Here is a 22,640-nt window from a genome sequence, read left to right as displayed (position 1 = left end):
ATTTTGGAGTCAAACACGCTGTATATGAAGCAACCGACCGCTGTCGAGTTGGAAAAAAAAATGATAAAAAAAGAATGACGCCCCTGAGCGTCGCTAATGCGGACGCAGATCGCCCTTCTCGGATGCCACCTTCGGCAACCATTCTTCCAGATCTTGTGTCGTGCTACGTCCCTCTTCTTTCCGTTCGCTGACGAGCCGTGGCAGTGGTAGCTTGCAAGTCACCCGCCTGTTATTTTTGAACAGACCACTTCCCAAGCGTTATTCCGCATCTGTTGGCTTGCTGGTCTTTCCCCTTCGTTGAAAGATACCCTACAACGTTCTTCACTCAGTTGGTTGTGTGGTCTTGTGCGCAGCTTCGCTCCCAGTGTCTCATGTTCCTCCCATTGCTTCGTCGACAATATCGGGTTCAGGATCACACACTGGTGTAACTTGGTGTATATTCATCATGTGCCGCCTCCAGTTGTCCTTTCGCGGGAAGGATTTACCTCCGGCCTTGGAGTAGGGGCAAGTGCTCACAGTGCAATGAAACTTCTTCGTTTTCCTGTGTTTGTCGTTGATATGGCGATCTAAGTGCGTCTTAGTACCGAACCTCTTGCCGCAATTCGGGTGACTACACTCATGAGGCCGCTCGTGGTACCGTTTGTGGTGGCTGGGGTTATTAGTTTTGCAAACAAATTGGCCATGGGCGCAACCTACTTTAGTTTATGTACTTGATCGAAGAACCTGCCGCATTCATCACAGATAAATGTTCGAGGTGACGGTTGCAATCCCGGGTATGGCGAAGTGCTATTACGAATGTCGGAGCTGCCTTCTGATCTTGGAGATGGGCTGCTGTCGATTTGTGTATTTGGGGTGCTTTGATGTGATGGTCCAGAGCTAGCGTGTCCAAGCATCGGTGGGGAGTGTTCGGACGGATCAGTCATGTCTCCGTCGAGATAGTGTTGGCTGTGGTCAGGCATAAGGTGGGTAGAGTCGGCATGGTGGGCACCGTCGCTCATTTGAACGTCCTGAGTGATCCTGTTCGCGTTGCTGCCGTCTGCACTATTCCATCCGTTCCCTTGAGCGTGCCCATTCTCGTACACCTTTGGTGCTTCATTGAAATCTTGCTGATGTTGCTCCTGTTCGAATAATTCTTCAAGAGGCGACTGAGGCGTAGGAGCTTGTGACGGTTGTGGCGAATTCTGGGCCGGCTTAGTGATGGCGGGTGCTGGTCTGGACGGTGAATTGGCCATCTGATATAGCTGTTGGTTTGTATGCCAGTGGTGCTCTGTCGGATTAGACGGGGCCATAATATCCATTGGGTTCACAGTGCCTGGCGCAGGTACAATAGGTGGCAAGATAGGGGGCGACTCGATGCGTTTGGCGGCTCTTATTGCGTCCAGCTCTTGGGCGTGATCAAGTTCCTCTGACTCCGACATGGGGCTAACAGGAAGGTGAATGGGCGAGTCCAACTGCCGGGTTGATACCGCCCCAGGACCTCGCTCGCGGAACGATGCTCCTGTGAGTTCGGTAGGAGAGTCAGATAGCACTTCGCTGAGAACTGGCTGCGAGGGTTGTGCAGGGTAACCTTTTGTGCGGGTCAAGGCGGAGTCCTTGGTACTGATGCGGCGCATCATGTTCGCTAGGTTGAGCTTCAGTGAGCTTCCCTGAGAGCTTGAACGTCTTGGAGGCGGTGACCTGGTCTGTGGTTCACCGGTAGGAGGCGTGACCATGCCAAAGGCCTCGGAGGGGATAGTTGGACTGTAGTAGGTTGCACTATGTCCATGATTGGCATCGGCGTAGTCCATTCCATCAGCGCGAGTGGCAACCAGCTCAACACCCACAGGTGTCCACGGGTAAGATGCCTCGCTCTTCCACGTAGGTGCGCGTCCAAAAGAATACTCGGTAGTGCCGCGTCTCGTCGTCGTACTCGGTTGGGTACTGTCGCTGGTGAAGCCACGCTGATGATGACTGGCCAGCTCACCGCTCGGAGGGCGGTCGACGCCATTGTGAGCATACAAGGCCTTGTCTTTGGTGGGCTGTTTTTCCGTGCCTCGTAAGGTATCCGTCTTATGGCCTAACGAGTCTTTAGATGATAGATGGCTGTTGACTCCGGGTCCGGGCGCCGGCGCCTGTCCTGAGGGACCCATCGGCCCGGGGACGAAAGCCGTCTCCGTGTCAAGACGTTGGGACGGTCCATGCTTCTTGCTTCTCCTCCGACGGGCAAAGAACGGATAGGCGCAAACAAGAGCAAGAAAGACGGCGACAATGACACCAACAACGACACCAGCGACTCCTCCTCCAGATAATGAGACCGAGCGAGGCTCGAGGGTCGCGCGGCTAGAGAGGAGCAGCATCTCTCTTGGTTTCAGTCGGGCCATGTCAGTCGAGGTGTCTAAGAATGATGGTGAGCTCTCGTCAGTGTCGTCAAGGTCTGATTGGGCAGTAATACCCTCAGACAAGGCTGTGGGAGGAGCCATTCTCGGCACCACACGTCAGCACTTGCTGCACCACATGAACCGCCCAAGAGACCTGAGACACTCGGATGACGACGACGCTGGCGATGGGAATGAGAAGACGAGCAATCGGTTCTACCTTGCTGGTAGTGTTCTATTGAGATGATATGGTGGGTAGATGAGCAGTCGCCGTGATGGCGATGAGCCCACGAGAGAGAGTAAACGGGTGAAACGCAGCCGGAAGCAAGCTCAGTAACGGGGACCGTTGGATTATTAGGCCAGTGCAAGCAGGTGGTTCAGCCTCACCAGAGGCAGGTGCGCTCAGCAGCCAGCAGGTGGGCGCCGGCGGTACGAGGGAAGTTGGGAGTGGATCAAAGGTTGGACTGGGTTGCCTCCCGCCTCCATGTTGCCCTGCAGATTTAGGAGAGTACATGTGGCTCATGGGGGAGGTCGAGACAGCAGGGCAGTGGAGGAGTGTGTTGAGGGGTGGGAAATGCCGGCAGAGAGAGAAAATTACGGGCTGGCGCAGGTATCTCGCTATCGGTGAGCAGCCCCCCATAATTATCAGTCTCGGCCAATCGTGTCCTCGGACTGCTTCACTGCCCCGCCACACGGCCTCTTCACGACCCTTGGTCGTCTCCGTGTCTTGGTGGCAGGGACTAACTGGAAAGCGAACCGTTGGGTCCCACACTGCGTTTCCTGATTGAGTGCTAATCATTCACGTCACTGCTCCTGACTGGTTCTTACGTAGTACATCTATGCCCACAGCCAACGAACGGGAAACCCATAGTGCATCTTTTGGCTGGGTACCAGTCACCCGCCGCTAGATGGGGAAATCGCAGAAAACCCCTTAGCGGTGGGGTAGAGCGAGGAACCTTCAGGTCGACAAGGAGGCGTGGGCAGTCCGCACACAAATCCCTCAAGGAGAATGGCAGACTTCCGCGCCGCATCCGACGGCATAGTGTAAGTTGCATTGCCTCCACAGTAGCTATAGGTTTAGGCTCGAGCCAATAGTCGCCCAGTTTATGACAGTGACGCCCAGAGCTGGTACTTGCATATCTGCCTCAATGCTGGGGGAAAGTAGGTACATGCACTAATAGTACTATGGTACCAGGCCGAAGTTTTATCGCCCCTGTCAGGTACCTCCCCTCCAGTCCGCCAGCTGTCAAAGGCATCTAGCTATTACGCATTACCTATCACCACCACTATAGATTTCTATAAGAGACAGGTAGGATGCTGAGATAATGTGTGGCGATTTACATCACTAGGGAAATAAAACTTTCCCCTGCCACCCTGTACCTAACTGTCCAAAGCATTTAGGGACTTGCTCGTACATAATGGACCTACCTAGGTAGTGAAGCGAGGTAACTGCTGATCCCTGCTTGCGGGTCCTGGCCGTTGTGGGCTAAAATAACCACAAGACCCAGCCCAGCGGTAGGCTTCCGCCGACGAAACAACGGACACAACGACATGACATCTTGTGCAGCAAGGGTAATCAGAATAGACTTGCATTACTGGCGATGCTCGAAATTCCATATCTAGCTATGCAGCCAAACCCATCCCGATCCCTGAATCTTCTTACTCTGGTTATCAAAGCCGATCCCAATGCCTTGACCAGGCTCTGCTTCACCAAGACAAGGAACCGATGTCGAAATTGGCAACCTCTGGAAACCTCACATCACTCCACCTTCTCGACATCCTCCCTACAACAACACGGATGACGAGGTCCGGGTCCGTGACTGCGACCAACTATGTAGCTGCCGACATTCCTGTGCACTACATCATCTCGAGAACATTGCTAGGTTTCTGAAAGCTGCTAGCTTTGTTTTAGAACAGACATTGTTTCTCCACGTCTCAGTGTCCGCAGCCTTTTCCATCGTGGCCGTCTGCTATGCCAGTATCATCACCACGTGTCCGGCATATCAACTGGAATAATATCAAGGACAGACTGGTGTGCCACCGTCATAGTGCAGAAAACCCGTTACCAATTCGTAGGCATGGAATGTGTTATTTATCCAGTGGGTGCCTGGTGATTCTCATGCCGTCGTCTCCAGGCTTTCTTTGAAGCTGCTCTGTTATACGATCCCTTGAGCGTCCTGGCTTGTCTACCACTGGAACAAATGCAGAGAGACAACCATGTAATCAGTCGTGCTGATTGTATGATCAGAACTTGAAAGTTTTCAGGCAGCCCTCCATCCCCAGTCTGCAGCTGCCTCAAGCCTTCAGCAACACAAACATCACAAGTATATCTGCTGCCTCGCAAGAAACATGGCCTTCTTCCTTCCCTTTCCCGCCCATACCACAAGTTCAAGCTTTCCTCGGACCTTCCTCACTTACTTACCACTCCCCATCTCGCCCCGGAGGGAGTCTATATCTTCCTACCTTTCTGACTCTTTTCATGGGCCTCACAAGCAAAGTGTCTTTATTGCATCTCAAATTCGCACCGATAGCCCTTGATATAAAACCATTAGGAGGCCATAAGGTAACCCCATCTGGACAGTGAGTACTTTGCACTTGTCTACTTGCGAAGTGGCTAACCTATCTCTCTTTTCAGTGGGAAAAAGGTGAATCACCGCCTACCTACCTAGGTGATGAACCAACCCCATTCACCCGAGGAAAGAGACACTCGCCTTCCCTTCGGAACCCTCCTTCTTCCATATACCTCTTTGTCAGCAGACTCCGCAACTTCCCCTTCCCATCAAGAGATCGAGCAACAACTTTTTTTTATCCAACCTCTGCCCACCAACATCTCGGCTCTCTGAGAGCATTGTTGACAGAAAATCAAGGTCAACCGCACTATCTTCTGTTAACATACGGATCTTGCCATGTGCTCTTAGTACACATTTCCAAGAGTACAAGACGGCTCCTGGAAGTAAAAACCAAGCATATCTTCCCACACCAGGCGTCTTAACGTAAGTCTTCCTACCTCATTAATTTTGTCACCCATTTCTCGTTCTCACAACATACAAACAGATGCTTCTCTCCACGTGGAATGTAGGCTACGGGCCTATCGACGAAAGCCCAGTCTTTGGCAACGGCTCTTCAACCTCGGATTCTCCTGTTTTTGAGACTACCGTCAAGCAAAACGAGAGGATCAGAAGAGATGGGTCCATTTGTCACGCCCTAAAACGGCCTGTATGCGTTCCATCTCCGTCTCCGTTCTCTACGGACAGTTTTGACAGGTTCAGCAGTTACACGGCCGAGGATGCGGGTTTCGTATGGTGCATTCGTTCCGTAGCAAGCAGGAATTTGCTCGCGTCCACGGTGATGGCACAAAAGCCGAAATGGCGAACGAACTTTTCGCAATTGAGCAATTTAACAAAACGACCTGCATCAGATACGCTTGGGTAATCGCCTCAATCCCTGGTCCCTATTCGCTAATTTCTTCGGACCTTCAAAAGAAATGGATCGTGCTCGTTGAACTACCAAAAAAGCCGGAGAGGTGTTTTCCAGAGGAGGGAAATCGGTGCAGAATTGCCTTCATGCAAGACTTCACCCGAGAAGAAGACATGCTGGTAGCTGAGCGGATTGCAAACCCATACGATGATATGGCAGAAACACACCCGTACTCATATTATGCGGTCTTCACTGTGACTACGGAGCACCTGGTGCACCCAGTCACCAAAGAGCAGTTTCAGCCGCTGTTGTCGATCATGATCGCCCAACCCACTGACATCAACTCCCTGCCTACCCCTTTGACTGTGCACAATGCAGTCGAGTGCAGACTCAAAGTCGATTCGAATCCGATCACATATGAGGCTGAGTTGTTGGCATTGTCTATCTTGACGGAGCCGAAGAAGGAGTCGAATGCTTTGCCAGCAACAACCCTCGGGACGTTTGAGTATCTGCTGGACTTCCGCAAAGAACCCAGCTTCAGGGTCAACCTGTTCGAGAAAATACCGCACATGAATAATCCGAGCGAACACCCCAATAACTTCTTGAAGACGGTATACAGTCGGCTGAACCATGACCACAAGTATGTTTACGACCAGCTTCGACAAATACCAGCCGGACTTGCTCTTATCCTTGGATGTCCGGGTGCTGGGAAAACAGCGTTGAACGCATTCATCGCTGCTATGGCTCTGTCGCAGCCTGTCAAGGAACTTTGGCGGGATGGCAAACAAAGACGCAGACCAGTTAAGATTCTTTACTTGCTGGATGTCAACTATCCGTGTGACGATGCTGCCAACCGGGTATATAACATGTTGCAGGATGCTGGAATTCACAAGTCAGTTGTTCGGGTTCGTGGTTGCGCCCGTGAGATGAGGAACAGCGCAAAGCTCCATCCAGAGCCGCGAAACTTGACGGAAGATCACACTCCAGATTTCACTGCCGGTTTTCTCAAGCAAGCACGTCTTTTTGGTGGCTTGCAGAAAGTTCACCGCGATGACAGCCGGGCACCAACGTTGGATGAGGTGGCTTGGGACAAGTATGAGGCTGACAAGACCAAGTACATCGCCCTGACAAAGATCTTGGACAAGCTGAACGAGGGTGTACCCAAGACAGACCAGACGGCTAGAGAACTGAGGAAATGCGTCGCGAGACTTTATTTCTCTGTCATAGAGAAAGCCGACTTCATAGCTACTACCCCAGTCGGCGCTGCTGGCTATCTGAGCAAAAGGTTTCGCCCCGATATTGTGTTTCTGGACGAAGCGGCCCACGCAAGAGAGCTGACGGCTATGATTCCGATTGCTCTTTACTCACCGTACACTTTTATTCTGACAGGCGATACTCGTCAAACTCGTCCATTTGTTGAGGGAGTCAATGCTTCAGACAAAAGCGGCCAGGAAAATGTCTACGCGAGACAGCTGATGCTCAGCACAATGGAAAGAGCGGACCTAGCCGGAGCCCTCGACAGCAAACTCCATATCAGCCACCGTGAGTTCAAGATTTTGTGTTTATCTTCTTCATATTCCAACCGCTTACCTTGCTCAAGGAATGTACGGAAACCTACAGGAACTTGCATCAGAGCTGTTCTACGATGGACTGTTAACGTCAGGCCTACCCGAATCCGAGCGATTCCCTGAAGCTATCCAACACATTCAAGGGTGGCTATCGAGGATCACTGGTGGCAAGGAATGTGCGGTTCCTCGAATCCTCATAAGTTACCGAAGCTCGGCGGAGGCCAGTGACAAAGCCAGTTTCTATAATCCCATCCACGAGGCTTTTATTCAGCAGCGATGCCATGAATTACTTGAAGATCCGAACTTCCGGCGAATCGACCAGCCCGAGAAGCCTGGACGGATCTTGATCATCACGCCTTACAGAGCTGCTTTGGTCCGGTACAAGCGGTTTGTCAAAGCTCTTCAGCTCAAAGTCCAAGACAGACTCGGGGTCGAACTGAAGATGAGTGCGATGGAAGCTCGCACAGTAGATTCTGCCCAAGGTCACGAAGCGGAATTTGTATTTGTTGATACTGTCCGAACGAAAAGTGCAGGATTCTTGAACGACCCTAAAAGACTCTGTGTCATGCTCACGCGCGCCAGAATCGGCGAAATGGTGCTCATGCATGAGGGCACCACGAAAATATGGGAAGGAAGGGAACTTGTTGAGGCTGAGTGGACGACGAAGGTGTATGAGCACTGTCGTCGGAACGGCCAGCTTTATCAAATTGGTTGAGACGCATCCTATGACACTAGGTATTTGTTTGTGGGTTTGGACAGTGCTTTACTGGTAAAGGCGTCTAGTTGCAGCAGCAGAAGTTACTTTGAAAGGATAGGTACACCGAGATACGGACTTGAGAAAAACAACAAACAACTCAGTGACCAATTTGATTTCTGATTCAGAGACTTGTGTGGTTCCTTGTCTCAATTCAACCGCCGTTTCTTCCTTACATCTGTTTGTGGGTTTCACGTGTCACTTTTTGGCCATCTTATCCCTCATTCTCTGTACTAACCATAATCTCTGCATTGTCTCCATGCTCATCCGTGTTAAATCATCCAGGTATTCCGTTTTAAAAAGTCAGCTCGTAAGTACATTGAGATATGTCTACATAACGGAAACCATAAGGTGGAAGTGGTGAGATGGAATCCCAGTTGCTGTTTGGGTTATGGTGTAGGCGAGCAAGTTCGAGCACGACTAGAAATATATAAATTCAAAATATGAGTCTATCACGGAGACCTGTAAGTTATCTTACCTTATTTCATGAGGGACATTGTCCATTTTCCTTGTTGATTTATCGTTCTCGGCCACCAAGACTCTTCTGTGTGGATGTTCGACGGCGAGGAACATGGAGCTAGGATGTCAAGTGTCGACTACATGCAGCGAAGAACCCGAATCAATAACGGGGAGGCCTTTTCTTCCTCGAAATCTTGATGAATCCCGGCGCAGGTGGCCGTGTATCCGGGATGCCGTAGCCAAACCTGCAACTGCGTATGCAGGTCAAGAGACTGCCGCATAAAACCAGGCTCTGCCTTTCCCAACCTGCATCTCATTATCAAAGACCTTGGTAAGTAGCACAATATCAAGGTCAAGTCAGTCTCCTGGCTTTCTTCTCACTTCCAGAACCGGGTAGCAGGAAATCCCCACCATTGTCCGGGTTCGGCCTGAACCACCAGTCAGACACCGCTCTCTTGTTCCACCGCTTATGCCGCCTCTCAGCCGATAGCGCGATGTGGTCATCGTTATACTCGCCGGCTCCAATGGTAAGGCACGATACCCCCCAAGGAATATAAGCTAGTCCTGCGGTCCCCTTATATAAGCCAGGCAAGTCCCAGTCTGACAGCCTCCATTTTGGCAGGACCTTTGCTTCTGAGGTTTCTTTGCGAGACTTGGAAGGGGCATAGCTTGTCATTCTGATGCGAGAAGAAAAGAAAAGTCGGAGCAACTGTCGATTGCTGCAGCAGACAGACAATGGCGACGGCAACGGCGACAAGCCCTCTGTCGTCACCTGCTTCGCCGTCGACAACCACGAATGTTTCGGGCGGAAATGAGAAAACCGTACCAGCCGGATGCTTTGATATCTGCAGTAAGCACTCCTTTGGCTGTAAGCACCAGCGCCATAATGCGGACTCGGAAGTTCTAACTAGACATGTATTGCCAGACAATGTCAATGTGGAAGCCAGCAGCGTCGGCAAGGTTCTCTCAATGTGCGACGCAAACTCGGACGTTTGGCGGGGCTATCGGGAGTGCATCTCTTGCATCAGGGCTGAGGCCATCGACGCGGAGACGACAATCGAGACATACATCGATCCCGAATTCAAGCAGTTCATAGATTACTGTGCATCGCAACCGCTGCAACCGAGCTATCCCTCTACTCTCATAACAATCAGGACGGTGGTTCAGTTCGTTGATATAACTGCCACCGACGGAAAAGTCCGGCCGGGCATGCTGAGGACCTGGGAAGTGACAGAACTGAAGGCCGAGTTTACGGGCCTGCTGACCGCCACCTCGAACGCCCTCTCCCTACAGACGACGATGCCGACCGAGACGATGCCCGCAGGCACGTCTGCGACCGCCACGCAGAAACCTTCGCCGGAACCAGACAAGGCATGGATAGCCGGCTCCGTGATCGGCGTCGTGACCGCGATCCTGCTCGTCCTTGCCGGGCTGTGGTTCTTCAGACGGCACAGTAGACGGGTGCTCGATCGGTCTGCTGTCGAGGCTAATGGTTACGGAAAGGAGGAGTTCATAAAGGCGCAGCTCCACCCGGACTGGATTCCACGCGGGCATGCCGCGGAGCTCGAGTGTTCTTGGCCGAAAACAATGCCCGCGATAAGTGTCAATGAGATTCCTGCACAAGAGATGCCAGTCTCAAACAGCCGGCATGTGGAAGGGGTCACGGGGTAAAACAGCTGAATGAAGGTCAAAACTGTTCTTATCTAAAGTATCATTTACTCAAGGGCCTGGAGTTAGGTGTCATTCTCACTTGTACGCACACAGGGACAAGTCAACACATAATATAATAACATTCTTTTCAACTGCCCTCTGGCTGTGGTATCACGTCGCTTGCCCTGCAAGACCTGGCAACTCAACCAATCACCCCGCGCCTCGCCCGGCTCGATCCGGTGAACTGCAGGTTCTCATTGCCAGTAACACCCGTCAGCACGTTTCCGATGCCCTGGACCTCGCCGTTGCCGCCCTGCATGATGGCGGCGTAGTTGTTCGCGACCAGCTGGATCCCTGACACGAAGCCCTTCTCGTCAAAGGCGCAGTGCCCGCCATTGGGCGAGTTGTTGACCGTCTGCTTGGCGTTGACCTGGTCGGCGCTGAGCCCGGAGTCGGTGGCGATTTTCTCGTACGCCTTGATGGACGCCGGGATCGCCTTCTGCAGGCTCGAGAGCTCCTGGAGGGTGCTCTGGAAGTGGATGCGAGTGCCGGCGACGGCTTGCGCGTCCTGGACGTCGACCTGGGGCGGGAGGCCGCCGCAGTTTAGCAACACACCGTTGCCAGCGAAGTTTTGGATGTGGGCGGGCATGAAGAAGCCCGAAAGCATCAGCGAGCCGCCAGAAACTCCGGTGAAGAAGACATTGGACTGGTTGAAGGCCATCACCTGCGGGAGGGTCTTCTGGATGAGGTCGTTGACGGCCTGGGAGTGGGCGACGCCGTCTGTGCGCTGGAGGCCCTGGCCGCCACCCCAGAACAGGTTCGGGTCCGGCGCGAGGATGGCGACGCCGGCGAGGTTCTGCTGCACGCCCTGGTTGGGCATGTCGAAGAAGGACTGGCCGCCATCGCCGTGGAGGAGGACATTGATGCCGAGGGGGCCTTGGGCCCCGGCCTGAGCGGCGGCGCCGGGAACGCCGCTCGCCGCGGTGAATTGGTCGGCAGGGCCGCTGATCTTGAACCGGAGGTCGAGGCCGCTGAGGGTTTCTCGTTAGTTGGCATGTACGGGTGAGATGAAGCGGGGGTCCTTACTTGACGTTCGCGGTCATGTCGAGGATCACGGATCCATCGGTCGCTTGTGAGATACCCTGGGGCACCTGAGCGGCCTGCTGTTGCGCCGTCTGTCTGTTGGCGCGGCCATTTCCGCTTCCTTTCCTGTTCTGTGGCGCGCCTTGGACGACGCTCAGCAGACTGAGAACGACCGCGAGAGCGGCGGTGGGTGAGCGGACGGTCAACATCCTGGTCGAGAGGAGCGAGGGAGAGAAGAGAGGCTGTATTCAAACAGGAATATTATAAAGAAGGAGAGGAAATAATCTGCTGCCAAGCTTGCGGCGCACAAATATCAAATCCTTGGTGTTCTTGGTAGATGAAAGTAAATCGGAGTTTCCCAGAAACCCGGGGAAATCAAGAATCAGAAGAAGAAAAAGAAGCCCAAAAGGGCAGGGGATGGGGTGGCAGCTCAAGCTCATCTTTAAAGGACACCGAACGACTGCTGCTTGAGAACATCTGCCCATCTCATCATAGTCAAGGGTCCGTATTGTCGCATCTGAAATGGGACAACGGGGTGGTTCTGTGATGGGCCAGTCTTGCTTCTCAACGCATAGCCAACCGCCCCGCCACCTTCAGACTGGAGACAAGGGAGTGGGGGAAAGAAGGCTAACCATACAGGCCGGGTGCGAAGCGGAGCATCTCAAATCGAGGGACGAAGGTGATAAGCTCGTGCTGTCCCTGTTTCGCCCGGACTCCGTTGTGTGAGAGAGTTGGGACAAGTCAGTCTGGGTCTGACCGTCTGTTGCTCGCTTGGGTTGAAAACGGGGAAGTCTGGTCAGCTGGCTGGGGAGACTCTGTAGTAAGTAATCAGCAAGATGTTCTAGCTGGGAAGCAGCGGACATGGACTGGGCCCTCGGTGGAAATATTGGATCGTCACTGGAGGTGCTGGGCGGACGCTGCCAGCGAGGGCGCAAGGCTTGACGACCGTTTCACTTGGCGTGTCTTTTCCAGCCCCGGGGCGTTTGAGGTTATTGAGACCGACCCCGGACGCTAAGTATATATCCCTGCTCCTGCGTCGCTAAGCACCCGCTCGGGCGGTCGCCTTCAGGTCCCCTGGTCCGCGGGGGGCGGTTTGAATATCCAGATTAGGCAGTCGGGAAGAATCCATTATGTCCACAAATGGCATCGGGCTGTTTCGTCATAGCAAAGTTCTTCAACCAGGTATGAGAAAGCTTTAACTTGTCATTTGTCTTCTGTTTTTTCTTTCCCGACTTGAGGTGAGCGAGCCCCTTGGCCGTTTGGGGGTTCCGTGACACCGGGTCGACTTTAGATGGTGGACTCAAGTTGGTGGGCTAAGAAAATGCTTAAGGGCAACTAAGCATTAAGGCTCGTAGGGATTCTTCCGGGGAGGGGCTCGGTGAGTCATGGACGATGGAATGCAGGCGCAGGGTTGTTTGTGATTATCCCAAGTTTGGGCGATTCTGAAGCCATCAAAGCCTACCTACTTAGGTATTGTTCCAGACTTCGGGCGGAAAACGGTGTGGCGCGTCGTGTTTAAGCTATTCTCTTTTTGGTACGGATACAAAAACTAAACTTCCAAGGTAAAATGATATTAACACCAGAGTACCTTGTCTTGTTTCGGCATGAAGCCGACCGACCCCACCGCGCTGGACGATTGCTGGGCGAGAACACAGGGGGTTCAGACGGCACTGGTTTCGGGCCCCGTCACTCGAATCAGCAGAACCTAGCAACAACATTCGACAGATGGAAATCGCTAAATATAATCTGTTTCGTAGCACACGTACATATGCGCGAGGTCGATTCTCTAATGCCAGCATCACATCCATCATACACCGTCTTAACACGCCAGCCAGAGCCTGGCAATAACCCTATGGGCATGCCTTGCGCTCAGAGCTTAGCACCATTAGCCCTCCTGGCTTCCTTCTCGCGGTCACGGAGGAGACGACGGAGGATCTTGCCGCTGGGGCTCTTGGGGATGACATCGACGAACTCGACGCCGCCCTTGAGCCACTTGTGCCGCGCCTTGTGCTCCTCGACGTACTTGCAGATGTCGGCCGCGACCTCACCCTCGGGCCTGGACGCGTGCTCGGCGGCACGAACGACATAGGCCTTGGGCACCTCGCCGGCGCGCTCGTCGGGCACCTGGATGACGGCCGTGTCGGACACAGCCGGATGGGTGAGGATGTGTGCCTCGAGCTCGGCCGGCGCGACCTGGTGGCCCTTGACCTTGATGAGTTCCTTGATGCGGTCAACGATGACGAGGTGCTCGTTGCCGGCGGCGGACTTGCGCACCAGGACTTCGTCACCGGTACGGATCCAACGGCCGTCGTCGTACCACACAAATGTTTCGGCGTTGGCGCGCTCATTGTGGAGGTAGCCCAGGACCACCGAGGGCGATTGTACGAGAAGCTCGCCAGGCTTGTTGTACTCAGTGATCTCCTCGCCGGTCGTAGGATCGACGATCTTGCCGCGGGCACCCGGGACGAGGGAGCCCGACGATCCAACGTCGATGTCGATCTCGGATGTCGTGCAAACGACCGTGCTGGTTTCGGTCATGCCTGACGCGTCTTAGTCATACCGCATGGCAACTCTCCAAAACATCAAAACTTACCGTAGCCTTGACCAACGTGCCACTTGGGGTACTGCTTCTTCAGGTCCTCCACCGTCTCTGCTCCGAGAGGTGCTGCACCAGTGTAGACGAAGCGCACGCACGTGAGATCATGCTTCTTGCAAAGCTCCGGATTGCGGATGACTTGGATGATAATTGGCGGAACCTGTGCGAGTCAGAACGGGCTTGTTGTCCACAGCTTCAGAGACGTGAGCTTACCACTGCAAGGCAGTTGATCTTGAAGCGTTGGACAGCCTCCAAAAATTGCTTGAGCTCAAACTTGGGCAGCACAATGACGCTGTCACCGCGCCATGTTCCACAGTGTGCAATGACGACCAGACCGTATATATGACTGAAGGGCAACAAACCCAGGACTGCTTGTGTCTTGATGCCCAACTCTTTCCTCGGGACGGATTCGTATGTTGTGAATTGAAGGACGTTGGCGATGACGTTTCTATGAGAAATCATGACGGCTTTCTATAGTCAACTGTCAGCCTCCGACTTCGTCGATCATCGCGGCCGGGTTTGACTCACAGGCAAACCGGAAGTGCCACTCGAGTAGCACAAATAGGCAACTTGGCGTGCGCCTTGTCCCTTGACCCATTTCAAGGGTTCCAATTCAGGCAGGGATTTCCCCTCCTGAATCAAGTCGTCGAGTGTGATATAGGGCGTCTTCTGGCTGACGCCGGGTACTGGCAGCAAGAAAATGCGGTCGTTAGGAATGTTGACAGCTTTCGCGGCCTTGAGAGCAGTCTCCAACAAGGGAATGCAGGTGAAGAGAGCCTTGGCGTTGGAGGAGCGCAGCTGATGCTCGAGTTCTTGAGCCGAGTACGCGGCACTGGCGGGGGTGACGATGCCTGACAGGCGATGGATTGCATGGGTGAAGGGAATGTAATCAATCTGCACAGGATTTAGCTAGTTGCGAAAGAGTGCCATATAGGATTGAACATCAAGTCACATACCGTGTTGAGCGAGAAGAGCGCGACGACCTTGTCCCACTCTGTGCCCTCGTTGGGCACGAAATCGAGCTTCTTTGAGAGTGCCCTGGCCAAGTAGTCTGTTCGCTGCTTCACCTCGGACGCTGTGTACGACTTGCCCGATAGGCCACAAGTGTACGGGTTTCTTGCTTCCGCCATAGGATAGCGACCGTACTTTTCATTGCTCATGAACTCAGCAATGGTGATGGTGTCCGGAGGGTCTGCGATATCTCGGTGAGCAGAGCTCGCCCAGAAGATTGCACAAGGCTCCAGGCTCGAGGGTGCATCTTACCTATGGGCAACTGAGGGACCCATTTCGGCGATGTGAAGACCATCGTGCGTGATACAATCGAGGCAGGAGAACTGGAGGAATGAGGGTGATCGTCACCTCAGCGCGAGTCTGGATGAGGCGTTGTAAGGAGCTTCGTTGCACACAGCGGTCTATCGTTATCTAATGAAGGAGAGATGCCAAAACGTCGCGACGACGAGAAACAGAGGACGGGGAACGGGGGGGTGGCTTGGAGTTTTGAATGAGGTCGAGTTGCCAACAACCGTCGGCCCAGAAGCGTCCGAGGGGGACTGAACAGTTTACATCCTCTCCGTGCATTGGGTCTCTGTGCCCTTGGTGACGGACCCCCTGTGCCCCTCACGACCGAAGCAGCAATACAACTTGAAGTTTACAGAGTACCTAGCTTCCCCCACTTCTCCGCAGTTATCCCTGTTGCACCTCGGCAGAATGGCTAGATAGCACGGCATCTCGCTGCCTCTGGGTCGCTCTTCACCGAACAGATACTAGAGCGTTCCGAGCCATTTGCCGCCCAGATCGCCGTCATCCAGAGGCTATAAGCACCCTAACTGCGGGCTGGCCATCGATGGGATCCGATGCCAGCAGCCGAAGCGTGGCGTCAGAACCTACGATGTGCAGTACGATATACCCCAGTCTCTGGATGGGCCCCGACCCCACTTCCCTGGGCTTCCCGTGGTACTACTAATGATCCACGTCGGTTACCCAGGGGCTTCAGGGCCCTGAATTTGGCCGAGCAGCCGCCAGTTTTACCGGCTGGAGGCCGCCCCTTAGCCGGCTGCTGGACCTTGGTAAACAATCAGCGAGGTTTGTCGCCCAGTGTCGTCGTTTGTTTGTCAAATGAGGTCAGCAAGCGGGTACCGAGCTTCTCCAACTAGTGTAGTCATCGGAATTGACTTCTTCCCTAGTTCGCTTCGAGTATGCAGGGTCTGGTTTGTGGCTGCTTTAACATAAGCCGAAGGCGAGCCAAGGTCAACACCGTTGGGTAAAGGTGAGTCAAGGTAAGTAGAGTTTGAGCCGAAGAAACCGAGCTTGGCCCTCGGCAGAGCATACATACATGCTAAAGGATGATGTCGCACTCTTTATGCCTGCGGCGTTTTAATCCTTCACCTGTAACTGACTTTCTTTGCTCCGGCTGCTTTCGCCTATCCCAAATTTAATCAGAAATTAATCAGTTGATTCCTGTGTAGTGTAGACCTTCAAAGCGACAGGGAGATAGTTGCCCTTCAACCTGAATGAGACGTACTCCATCGCCTCCGTCTTGGTGACGAACAGTAAATGCCAGCTGTGGAGCTCGCACCAGCTGGCTACAGCTGGTGATCTCCATGCACCAGTGTTCTTCTGGTAGTTTAAATGCTTCTGTCACTAGTTCCCTCTCCGGCTTTATAGTCCTTGTTGTGGAAGCTGAATGTAACTAAACAGTAACTGGTCCTATTTGGACAACCTGGCTGCCCAATTATTTCAACATGCTATCAACGGTTGCATCTCCCTGTTGTGCGAGGAATACTGTAGTTGGAACACGGAGTCATGGGCCTGGCTGTTTGGCTCTCGCCCGTCGATATCGTAGGTGCCAGCAACGAGATTCTCCATCCGTCTCATGCCTGCTCCAGTACCCATCTTGCCTCCCAGGGTTAGACATCCCAAAGCCGTTGGAGGCATTGCATTATGTCCTGATGCCCGGCTAAGCCTATATCGTCAGAAGCGGTGCGCCCTATTTTGTTTTTCGTGGTTAGAAGAACGATAACCATCATATTCTCAGGCACCTCCTGAGGGCTATCACCGAGCTCGTCAAACCATCCTGCACAGGCCTCCAGGCCTCAGCTCTAGATTCATTTGGGCATCCCCAGCTTTTGCTCAAGATAGGACAAGTATCAAGTGGGAAGCACGATGCCTTGACACCCGGCGCGGGCGGCCATGTGGAAGACGCTCTCACTTACAGTGTTCCGTATAAAGAGATAGCCCGGAAGCACCTCTTAAGCCAGCGTTCAGAATTCAGATCTCTTTCGAAGCTTTTGGCAATTTTTATTTGCAGTTTTGGCTCCGTAATCCCTAATGGCATGACGGAGGTTGGTTGTTTAGATTTCCGGCCTGCAACTCCAGCTCGGGAATCTCTACCTCCACCCAGAGTTCAGCGCCCTCCAATAAGTACTAGAGCTGCACACGAAATACTTCAAAGACACTTATTTTGTTCTCAATGACTTGCTTTTATATTTAGGATACTCTCGTTACGACTCGAGGGCGAAGTTGAACAGGAGCTTTGCGCAACTGGGCCTGGGGCGACGCCGAGTTGACCATCACACATCTCACCATCGCACATGTCACGAATGAGACTTCTAGCTTCGCCACAGGTTTCCCTTGAAACATCTGTTATTTAAATGAGTTATTACCTTGTCTTTCGTCCAGAGTTATGTGAAGTTTATCTATCCTTTCAAAAGTACATTAATAGTCTACTCTCAACCTGGGCCTGAATACTTCAGACCTTGTCATACAGAACAGTGTATTTCCCGTTGTCTATTGACTGAACCATTGATTTTTTCGACAGCTCTGATACCCGTCTGCAGCAGAATGTCCACATCTGGGGATTCTATTGTCCCCAAAGCTGAGACAAACCCTACCTAGACCATTCTCGTACCTGTTGCTTTATGAATCACTATTCATGCTAGAAACAGTGAACAAGGGGTATGCTCACCTAACATATATAATAATACACTACACCATCAATCTTGAGCCTCCATCACTGTTAGTACCTATATCCATCATTAACTCCGCATTCAACTTTGATAACTCAATCCAGTCTTCACCATAGCAATTAAGCGACTTTGTCTTCTATGAGTCGTTCTTGTCTCTCTTGCCTATCTTTCTTTCATCTAGAACCATACATCAACTCGTACCCGCTCTATTAAAGGTTTCCTACCTTTGCTACTCCACCTTTCATTTCTATTTTGGACACTACTGCCAACAAGAAGCCAAACTCGCTGGCATTTGAGTAAATCTAACTCCCGTAAGTCGGTCTTGCCTCTATTATTCTTGCCTAGAACAACAGATCCACTCCCCACCTCATTACTATTTCTCTCCTAGACATAAACCACTAACAGCAAAATTAGTACCTAAAAGTTCAGCCACTACAATCAAAGGGTCCCCTCTAGCCTAAGGCCAAACTTTAGCAATAAAAGCAGTTTTGCCACTTATCACGTACCCAGTCAGACACACACTATCTGAGCGCAGTTCCCAGAGAGGTAAGTTGAGATCGCATGCTGACTGCTCTTCCTTCTTTTATACGGAGTGAACAGTACAACATTTCTCATCACTTTGAGTAAGTCGACGACTTCCTAACTCTCCGTCTTACATCAACACTCTTCACCTTTAATATCATAACACACACCCACGACCTTCACTATCTACAAGTCAGACTCTTGTCTTCTACTTTTACAGGTAATACACAGCATCACAACAGCTCATATCTCATTGTAGCTAGTTGACCTACAGGGGCCGCCTATTTCTTCTCTTAAAGAGGTATGTATATCTAGAAAGAGCTGCTCTATCTATCCTTGATATCACATATTACCAGCAGTTATATGCCGTTCTGGTTTATCAAGCAGACTGTTTATATTCAATGAATCACCTTGATCCCTCTAAACTAGGAGCTTACTCTATACTTTGTTTGTTGCCCTTCATCATATAGCGCTTAAGACGTACTGTATTCCAAGCACTTTCTTCTAACTATCTACAGGCTGATACTCTTTCTAACATTACTAACATATGCTGACCAGAAACAATAGGAGACAGAGAGAGCACTTCTATTACTACATCTAGGTACAGGTACGTTCATTTGTTTCAATTCTTCTATCCTTTGATGCCTTCGTCGATTCCACCTTTGATACCTACTTCGATGCTTCGATCAGATCATTCGGTCGTCCGATCAGTCGCTCCTGCCTCGGAGTTGGCACTGCGCTACAGACTAGAACTTTCTAAGAAGCCAGTCCTTTACCTCAACAGCCCTCGTTCTTTCCAGCTACTCCCCTAGGTAGTAGGTCAGCTGTACCGGCTGGTCGCACTTTCTATATCTTCTGGAGACTGACGGCACTCACCATCCTAGAACATTCGATCCTCTGCTCTTTCTCTCTTCCCTCCCCATACCTACAGGCGCACCTCCCTCTTTGACACACAACACTCCCATGTAATCATTTCTCTCCCCTCTCTTGTCGCTTCCATCCTGCCACATAGAATCTCTCCTTCTTCACTACAGTAGACCCTTTCTTTCTCTTCCCCCTTCCTCTCCCACTCACTCAAAAACACATCACAATTGGCCCAAGTCTTCCCAGCGATTTCCTCTCCTATGCGCATCATTTCCCGTGTATCTAAAGTCACAAAGCAGGCGTGATCATCGTTTCCCTGACTTACATATTCACGCCTTCCGTTTACCTATCCTCGCCATTTTCTCCAACCTCTTTCAACACTCAGTCACAATCATGGCTGCAACCAGTTCAACCCTGCCTGCTCCCATGGGAAGCCCTCCGGTGTGGGCTGAGAACCGCCAAGCTCTTTGCGACGCCCTTCCGTACTTCAAGGCGCATGAAGGAAGCCTTTACACAAAGGACAAGCTCATCAAAGGCATGCTACTCAACGCATTCTCTAGTGTGCGAGACTATCTGGGAGCAGAGGTCATTATCACTACACTGTAAGTTGCCATGTTCTCCCTTTCCAGCTTCATAACCGCTTATTATTGTTACCTATGACAGTGGTGGCGGCAAAGAGAAAGACAGTCAGGGGAATCTGGTCCGTGTCAAGCAGGTACGCCCCTTTGTGCTCGAGTCTTGCCATGCGGCCATGAATAGTGGAACGCCTATTGGAATTATCCTAGGTAATCTCATGCATATGCCCTTTTATCTCAAGGCTTGCGCTCACTATCAACCAGGCAAACACTACCCGGGCTTGTCTGTTGAGATAAAACACGCCTTCAACGTCCTTGCATTCTTCAGCATCACAGATATATGGTCTGAGAAGGATGAGAGAGGCTTTTCTATTCATAAGATTCGTCTTGAAAAGACCGACCGCTCTATGCCGTCTTGGTGGCAGTCGAAGTCCGAAGTACAGGACATTGTCAAGCTGGAGGAGTTTCCTACACACCAAGCCAACTGCTCCAAGTGCGGAATCCCATCCAAGCAGACATTCAAACAGGGCTGGACTTGCCTGAATGCTCAGTGTGAAGAATGCTTCGTCTTTCCTCCTGTTGTTGGCATCTTGGAGCTGACCACTTCTTCCACACACGCTTCATCTCTTGCATGGTGTGTTGACTGTCACCAGGGAAGCAAGACAGTCTTCTCCTGTGGCTGGGTCTGCCTCAATCAGAAATGCGGCAGATTCTTCGCTTTTCCTGCTGGAATCGATGTCACCCAGCTCACGTACTCAGAGGACTTTCTTCTGGAACGAACATCTCACCAGGTTCCCCAACAGCCTCTGCAGCCGCCTCTCCCGGACATTACCATGCTAGGCTTTCTGGGCACAGAGAAAGCCATGCGTGATGGTATCATCTGCCCCGAGTGCCATCGCTGTGCAAGACGAGTGGATTGGACAAAGTGGACTTACGAGGACCCTCTTTGCCAATTCACCCTGTTTGCCCCGCCCCTGCCTCTCTCCTTGGAAGAGGTTCATGCTGAAGAAGCCCAGCAACGACAGAAGAAGACCTTTGAGTCTAAGATCTTGGATGAACACATCCTAGAGGCCAGAAGCGAGTCGAACGGCTACGATATTGAACAATATCTCCTTCCGGACCCGCTCAATGTAAGTGCCATCATTGGATCGGTCACTGTCTTTCGAGCTACTCGAGCTATCAATGCTAGTGAGGGCGCTCCCGATCAGATGTGGGGTCTCCTCCAGCACGATACCACCCAAGACTTTGGCTTCCGAAGACAGCCTGCCATCCATCCTGGACGTATGTACTGCCTTGTTTCTCTTCACTGATTTATGTGACTGACATACCTTAGTGCCTACTGAGAAGTTGACCCGCAACTTTCTCCAGAATTGGGGCGCCCCGTACAAATTCGCTGTCAATGTGCATTCGAGGCCATTCTCAGAGGCTCCAGACTCTTTGATTGGAGCGCTCAAGAGGATGCAATGGGCTGGTCAGAAATCGGTAGACATGACTAACGATACCGTGGACGCTTATGCCCAACTGCCCGACTACAGCGAGATGGCTCGATGCGATACGCTCACCAAGGACTTCATTGACTTCAATGAGCTTCTTTCGATCGGGTACATGGAAGAAGACAAGATCAGTGTGAGTTATGGTACCGCTTTGCCTCTTGATTATATACCTATTGACCTTTATGAAGTACCACGATGACGGAGAAGACACTCTGGGACCTACTGTGGCCACTCTTTCGCTTGGAAGCCCATCCCTGATGTCCTTCAAAACGAAGAAATCTTATGCTGGTAAGGACAAGAAGGTCCTCCAACTTACGATGTTCCATGGCGATGTGGTGGTCATGCATGGTACCCGAATTCACCAGGCGTACTTGGTATGTGTCTTCCATTTTGTCTTGGAACCCCTGGTTAACACTTGGCAGCACAAGGTTGTGCCCAAAGGCAAACGTCGTTTCGCCTTGACCTGCCGAAAGATCGTCCTGGAGAATATCGAAGACGACGACGTTCGAGCTGAGGCTGTCCAGAACAGCATTATTCCAGAGGTCTCAAAGCTCTGGGATTACCCAAAGATCGAAGATAGTGAAAGTTGTGAAACGAATGCTCGCTCGCTGAAGCGTGCCAGTGATGATGCGCAGACCACCGTGTCTCGCACAACGAAGCGAAACAAGACTAACACTTAAGCGTCCGGCATCAAGTTCCAAGATTGCAAAATCTGCATGAAATTATACCGGACTTGCGGTCGTCAAAGACATGAACATATGATAGGGGGTAGAATGGTATTGGAACGGGTGTCTTCTGCCGGGGAGTTTCTTCTGATTTCTGGGACAGCGTTTGATAGACGAAGCGCATCAGGGTTTCGATCTCTGATATTGCGTTCTTCACGGCGAAATCATTCACTTCAAGCGGGTTTGATGCGGGAGATATTTCGGATATGGCTTTTCTTTCTAAACTTGCTTTACGACAGCTTGGTTCGGGTCTGCTGCTTCCGCAGCCACTTCATTTCACAATGGCCGTATGTCCATAGCTCAGATAGACCATAGGGCGAATCTCTAGCAACTTTCATATAGCGTTTCGAGCTGCCTTTGACGTGATTGAACGAGAGCGTTGAGCGCATGACCGGGACCGCTTGTCGCACGAAACGCAAGCAGACAAGACATAGCGTGTGGGTATGGGATGAACACAACACATACTGATACCGTCAACATCTAGATATGTAAGAGGATGCCAAGCGGTAAGCTAAGCAATGAGAGAGACATGTTCTGTCTCGGACTTTGCGGCACGAAAGAGGAGTTCTTCCGTCATTTCGGATAAGCAGCCGGCGCCCAAGGTGGTTCTGGCCA

At 51.8% G+C, this 22,640-nt stretch overlaps 6 protein-coding genes across 6 annotated transcripts; 3 read left to right on the top strand and 3 right to left on the bottom strand.

The window, feature by feature from the left end:
* Window positions 1-311: 311 nt before the first annotated feature.
* On the bottom strand, window positions 312-2,878 carry LY79DRAFT_193057 (uncharacterized protein). Its single transcript, XM_060551407.1, has 4 exons — window positions 1,568-2,878; window positions 697-1,498; window positions 638-649; window positions 312-566 (listed from the first exon to the last, which is right to left on the bottom strand). Exons 1-4 carry the CDS (start codon window positions 2,457-2,459, stop codon window positions 482-484), a joined length of 1,791 nt encoding a protein of 596 aa, XP_060414323.1. The 5' UTR covers window positions 2,460-2,878; the 3' UTR covers window positions 312-481.
* Window positions 2,879-5,719: 2,841 nt separating this feature from the next.
* Window positions 5,720-8,054, top strand: LY79DRAFT_515052 (nonsense-mediated mRNA decay protein 1; the record flags this gene model as incomplete). Its single annotated transcript, XM_060554676.1, has 2 exons — window positions 5,720-7,313; window positions 7,372-8,054. 2 exons carry the CDS (start codon window positions 5,720-5,722, stop codon window positions 8,052-8,054), a joined length of 2,277 nt encoding a protein of 758 aa, XP_060414322.1.
* Window positions 8,055-9,091: 1,037 nt separating this feature from the next.
* LY79DRAFT_553331 (uncharacterized protein) lies at window positions 9,092-10,341 on the top strand. Its single transcript, XM_060557769.1, has 2 exons — window positions 9,092-9,402; window positions 9,478-10,341. Exons 1-2 carry the CDS (start codon window positions 9,288-9,290, stop codon window positions 10,221-10,223), a joined length of 861 nt encoding a protein of 286 aa, XP_060414321.1. The 5' UTR covers window positions 9,092-9,287; the 3' UTR covers window positions 10,224-10,341.
* A 63-nt stretch (window positions 10,342-10,404) lies between these two features.
* Window positions 10,405-11,494, bottom strand: LY79DRAFT_669579 (uncharacterized protein; the record flags this gene model as incomplete). Its single annotated transcript, XM_060563663.1, has 2 exons — window positions 10,405-11,233; window positions 11,289-11,494. The coding sequence occupies 2 exons, from the start codon at window positions 11,492-11,494 to the stop codon at window positions 10,405-10,407; spliced, it is 1,035 nt and encodes a 344-aa protein (XP_060414320.1).
* A 1,660-nt stretch (window positions 11,495-13,154) lies between these two features.
* LY79DRAFT_515234 (AMP-binding enzyme) lies at window positions 13,155-15,187 on the bottom strand (the record flags this gene model as incomplete). Its single annotated transcript, XM_060554692.1, has 6 exons — window positions 13,155-13,825; window positions 13,879-14,041; window positions 14,095-14,352; window positions 14,410-14,775; window positions 14,838-15,073; window positions 15,145-15,187. 6 exons carry the CDS (start codon window positions 15,185-15,187, stop codon window positions 13,155-13,157), a joined length of 1,737 nt encoding a protein of 578 aa, XP_060414319.1.
* Window positions 15,188-19,625: 4,438 nt separating this feature from the next.
* On the top strand, window positions 19,626-21,980 carry LY79DRAFT_686310 (uncharacterized protein; the record flags this gene model as incomplete). The annotated part of the gene is made up of 8 exons (XM_060564655.1): window positions 19,626-19,834; window positions 19,896-20,017; window positions 20,072-20,256; window positions 20,404-21,088; window positions 21,141-21,310; window positions 21,374-21,433; window positions 21,489-21,674; window positions 21,723-21,980. 8 exons carry the CDS (start codon window positions 19,626-19,628, stop codon window positions 21,978-21,980), a joined length of 1,875 nt encoding a protein of 624 aa, XP_060414318.1.
* Between the last annotated feature and the right edge of the window lie 660 nt (window positions 21,981-22,640).

Source organism: Colletotrichum navitas (genome assembly GCF_030913465.1).
Source record: "Colletotrichum navitas strain CBS 125086 chromosome Unknown LY79scaffold_28, whole genome shotgun sequence".
Classification (NCBI taxonomy): domain Eukaryota; kingdom Fungi; phylum Ascomycota; class Sordariomycetes; order Glomerellales; family Glomerellaceae; genus Colletotrichum; species Colletotrichum navitas.
The sequence above is the reverse complement of the archived record's forward strand: the minus strand, read 5'-3'. Positions and strand labels throughout refer to the sequence as shown.